Here is a 4,876-nt window from a genome sequence, read left to right on the forward strand (position 1 = left end):
CGCAGGGCCCAAGGTGATCTTCACTGGGATGGAGGATCCCGAAGCACATCTCACTGCTTCCCACATGCAGATGGTGCTAGTAGGCGACTCCGATGCCGTAAGATGCAAGCTTTTCATGAGCACCCTGACGGGAATGGCCATGGATTGGTTCATCAGCCTTCCAGATGGCCATATCACCTCCTTCCCGCAGCTGTCGCGGTTATGTAGGGAGCAATACCTAGCGAACAGGGCCCCACCGCCCGTTTCGTATGATCTGTTCGACGTAAAACAATATCAGGGTGAGACTTTGAAGGAGTACATCAACCGTTTCGGGGCTCAAGTAGTAAAGGTTGGTACTACGGAAGAAGCCATGATCGTGTACGCGTTCAGGAAAGGCGTATGCCATGGCCCCTTTTGCGAGTCAATCATTCGCAATCGCCCCAGGACCTTCGCGGAAATAAGGCGTCGCGCAGTGGAGCATATCGCCTCTGAGGGAGAGGTGTGCAAGAAACGCACGAGTGTCGCACCTACACGCCCGAGAGCACAGACACGGGCTCAACCCGTCAGGCCAGGAAAAGGAAGAATCTGGAAGGGAGACGCCCCTACGAGGCGAGAAGACCCCAACCCAGGGGTCAAGCGGGAGGAAATCGTCCGGCCAGGAAAAGGGCCAGACCAACAAGGTACGACTTCGTGGTGGAGTTGAAGGACCTGATCGCCGTACCCAATATAGCCGAAAGACTGAGGCGACCAGTGAAGTCTGACAAGGTGCTGGGGCCTCGCAAGGACTCTTGGTGTGACTTTCACGAAGCCTTTGGTCACCATATCAACAACTGCTTATCGCTGGGTTACCAGTTAGATGAGTTAGTAAAAAGCGGGTTCTTAAAGGACTATCTCGTTGAACCTGCCACGACCGTCGCCCTGCCAGCACCAGCGGAGGATCAAGAGCATGAGATGCCGGTCCATGGCGAAGGTCACACCATTTCTGGTGGTTTTTCTGGAGGAGAACCCACCGCATCCCAACGCAAGAAATACGCGAGGGGAGTAAATTCGATTGTCGAAAAAATCTGAGGTGAGCCGTGGGAGTCAGACCTCGTGTTCACGAGGGCGGACCTACGAGATGTTGTCCCACACGACAATGACCCCGTGGTCATTTCGGTTGTCACGGCTGGAAGAAAGGTGCACAGGGTTCTAGAAGACCAGGGAAGTTCTGCAGATGTTATGTTCTGGTCGACATTCAACAAGCTTCGGTTGTCTCCCGACCTTTTGAGGCCCTACACCGGGTGCTTGTATGGGTTTGCTGACAACCAGGTGGAAGTACGTGGCTACTTGGAGTTGAGGACGACATTCACAAATGGAACGACCTCACGTACTGAAAGAATCTGGTACTTAGTTGTAAACGCCAATTCAGCTTACAACATCCTGTTGGGCAGACCGGCGTTGAATAGGCTAAGAGCAGTAGCCTCCACGCGCCACGTGAAGATGAAGCTGCCAGACCTCAGTGGCAAGGTGATCGTCATCGAGTAAGATCAAGAAGAAGCGCAAAAATGCAATGAAAACAGTTTGAAAACAAAGAGGGGCGTGTTCATGGTGTTCGAGCAACCACCGAGTTCGGACACTGCAATGGAAGTAGAGCCCTTGAATAAGGCGACGTTTGCGGAGTCAACACTTGTCGAGGCTACACCCGTAGGGACAACGCCTAGAGCAGACGCGCGCATAGAGGAGAGGCATGATGACGCTTCGCCCGTGGAAGAGGTGTCGCCTAGAGAGCACTATAAGGCGATGCCCCCAAAGGAAGATAGCAGAGACCAACCAGCGGCCAATGTGGTGGAGAGACAGATTGGCGGTAGAACGTTCAGGCTGGGGCGTTTGTTGAGCCAAGAAGAATAGGACGGCGTGGTGGAGGTGATTTCACGCCACTTAGACGCTTTTGTGTGGTCCTCCTCAGACATGCCGGGCATCGACCCCGACTTTTTATGCCACCATCTTAGCATGGACACCACGGTTCGCCCTGTGTGATAGAGGAGGAGAAAGTTTAACGAAGAGAGGCGCCTCGTGGTAAAGGAAGAAACACATAAGTTGTTGAGTGCTGGACACATCCGGGAAATACAATACCCCGAGTGGCTGGCCAACGTCGTTCTGGTAAAGAAAGCAAACAGGAAATGGAGGATGTGTGTGGACTTCACAGATTTGAACAAGGCGTGCCCCAAGGATTCCTATCCACTACCCAGCATCGACGCCCTGGTGGATAGTGCCTCGGGTTGCGAAATGTTGAGCTTCTTGGACGCTTTTTCAGGTTACAACCAGATCAAGATGCACCCAAGGGACGAGGGTAAAACAACATTCATGACAGAGACATGTAGCTAGTGCTACAAGGTAATGCCGTTTGGGCTAAAGAATGCAGGCGCCACCTACCAGAGGTTAATGGATAAGGTCCTGGCGCCTATGTTAGGCAGGAACGTACAAGCCTACGTGGATGACATGGTGGTAGCTTCCCGCGATAGGAGGCAACATACAACAGATCTGGAAGAATTGTTTGCCACCATATCAAAGTATCGCCTCAAACTGAACTCTAAGAAGTGTGTCTTTGGGGTTGAGGCGGGAAAGTTTTTAGGCTTCATGCTTACGGAGAGGGGAATTGAGGCAAACCCTGATAAGTGCGCAACCATCACCGCTATGAGGAGCCCGACATCAGTGAAAGAAGTGCAACAACTGACAGGGCGAATGGCAGCATTGTCAAGGTTCGTTTCCGCGGGAGGAGAGAAGGGGCACCCCTATTTCCAGTGCCTCAAGAGAAATAGCCGTTTTGCGTGGACTGACGAGTGTGAAGCAGCATTCCTCAAGTTGAAAGAATACTTGGCGACACCACCAGTGCTTTGCAAACCAGTGGCAGGCGTGCCCCTCCGACTGTACTTTGCGGTAACAAAGCGGGCCATCAGTTCTGTGCTGGTCCAGGAGCAGGACCAAGTACAGAGGCCCATCTATTTCGTAAGTAAAGCCTTGCAGGGCTCGGAGACGAGGTATCAGACGCTGGAGAAGGCAGCATTGGCCATGGTATTCTCGGCTAGGAGGCTCCGCCACTACTTTCATAGTTTTACAGTAGTGGTGATGACTAACTTGCCCATCCAAAGGGTACTACAGAAACTTGACGTTGCTGGAAGGATGGTTCGCTGGGCAGTGGAGTTGTCAGAGTTCGATATTCAGTATGAGCCCAGGGGGTCCATCAAAGGGTAGGTGTTTGCAGATTTTGTTGTAGAGCTCTCACCAGGAGGCGTTGAAGAGGCGGAGGCAGGCTCCCAGTGGATGCTCTCAGTGGATGGGTCCTCCAACCAGCAGGGGAGTGGTGCGGGCATAGTCTTGGAGGGACCCAACGGGGTGTTAATTGAGCAAGCCCTACGCTTCGCTTTCAAAGCAAACAACAATCAGGCTGAATATGAGGCGTTAATCGCTGGAATGCTCTTAGCCAAAGAGATGGGTGCGCAGAGCCTTGTGGTAAAGAGTGATTCGCAGTTAATAACAGGACAGGTGACAGGGGAGTTTCATGCAAAGGACCCCCAGATGGCGGCGTACCTAAAGTATGTAGAGATGCTAAGGGGGGCTTTTTTCGCCTTTGAGCTGGTACATGTCCCAAGAGAGCAGAATGCCAGAGCTGACCTGCTTGCCAAGCTCGCCAGCTCAGGCAAGGGGGGTAGACAGAGGAAAGTAATCCAAGAGACGCTCAAAGCTCCGCGGAAATTCTTGGAAGATAACAGGGTGGACGTCCTCCATGTTTGTGCAGCGAGAGGGAGACTGAGGAGCCATCGTTCTTTGACTCAAGATACGATGAAGGCACCTCGCATCAGCACATATACGGACGCACCCGAAGAAGGAAAGCATGCGCAAGTATGCACTTTGGTCGAGGGAGGCACTTGGATGACACCATACAGGCGGTACCTGACAGACGGGATTCTCCCAGCAGAACCAGAAGAAGGTAAGAAGATTAAGAGGAACGCTGCAAGGTATACCCTGGTAGATGGGATGCTGTTCATGCACGGGTTCACACACCCTATCCTGACGTGCGTAAGCGGCGACGAGTGCAACAGGATAATGGCTGAACTCCACGAAGGTATTTGTGGGAGCCACGTAGGAGGAAGGTCTTTAGCTTCTAAAGTGATACGTGCCAGCTTCTACTGGCCAACAGTGAAAGAGGATTGCGTGCGGCACGCCCAGCGTTGCAAGCAGTGTCAGAGGCACGCTGATTGGCACAAGGCGCCGCCAGAGGAGTTGAGATCCATATATAGTCCATGGCCCTTTCATACGTGGGGAATCGACATCCTAGGCCCGTTCCCACTGGCGGTAAGACAGATGAAATACTTGATTGTCGCCATTGAATATTTCACCAAGTGGATAGAGGTGGAGCCCGTGGCCCAGATTACCGCGCACAAGGTGCAACACTTTGTTTGGAAGAACATCGTGTGTCGCTTCGGTGTGCCTAGGCGGCTGGTGTCCGACAATGGCACCCAGTTTGCAAGCCAACAGCTGAGAAACCTGTGCGCAGAGGTAGGCATCAAGCAGGTGTTCGCATCAGTCGATCACCCAGACAAATGGGCAAGTAGAGTCAGCGAATAGAGTTTTGCTAAGAGGACTGAAGAGAAGATTAGAGAAAGCTAAAGGGGCGTGGAAGTGCCAAGGATTGTATGGGGGTACCACACCACACCCCAATCTGCCACCATGGAGACGCCTTTCAGTCTAGTATATGGGTCTGACGCGATGATCCCAGTCGATATCCACGAAAGCTCGCCACGTTATCAGAATTTTGTGGCTGAAGAATCCAATGAAGAAAGGCGAGTGAATATGGACTTACTAGACGAAGTCAGGGAGGAAGCAAGAATAAAGGTTGAGGCAGTAAAGAGAAGAGTGG

At 52.4% G+C, this 4,876-nt stretch overlaps 1 protein-coding gene across 1 annotated transcript; it reads left to right on the top strand.

Annotated features, from left to right (window-relative positions):
- The first annotated feature begins 3,279 nt into the window (after positions 1-3,279).
- On the top strand, positions 3,280-4,584 carry LOC137816232 (uncharacterized). The gene has a single exon (XM_068619311.1). The coding sequence runs from the start codon at positions 3,280-3,282 to the stop codon at positions 4,582-4,584; it is 1,305 nt and encodes a 434-aa protein (XP_068475412.1).
- Positions 4,585-4,876: the final 292 nt, after the last annotated feature.

Source organism: Phaseolus vulgaris, chromosome 10 (genome assembly GCF_000499845.2).
Source record: "Phaseolus vulgaris cultivar G19833 chromosome 10, P. vulgaris v2.0, whole genome shotgun sequence".
Classification (NCBI taxonomy): Eukaryota; Viridiplantae; Streptophyta; class Magnoliopsida; order Fabales; family Fabaceae; genus Phaseolus; species Phaseolus vulgaris.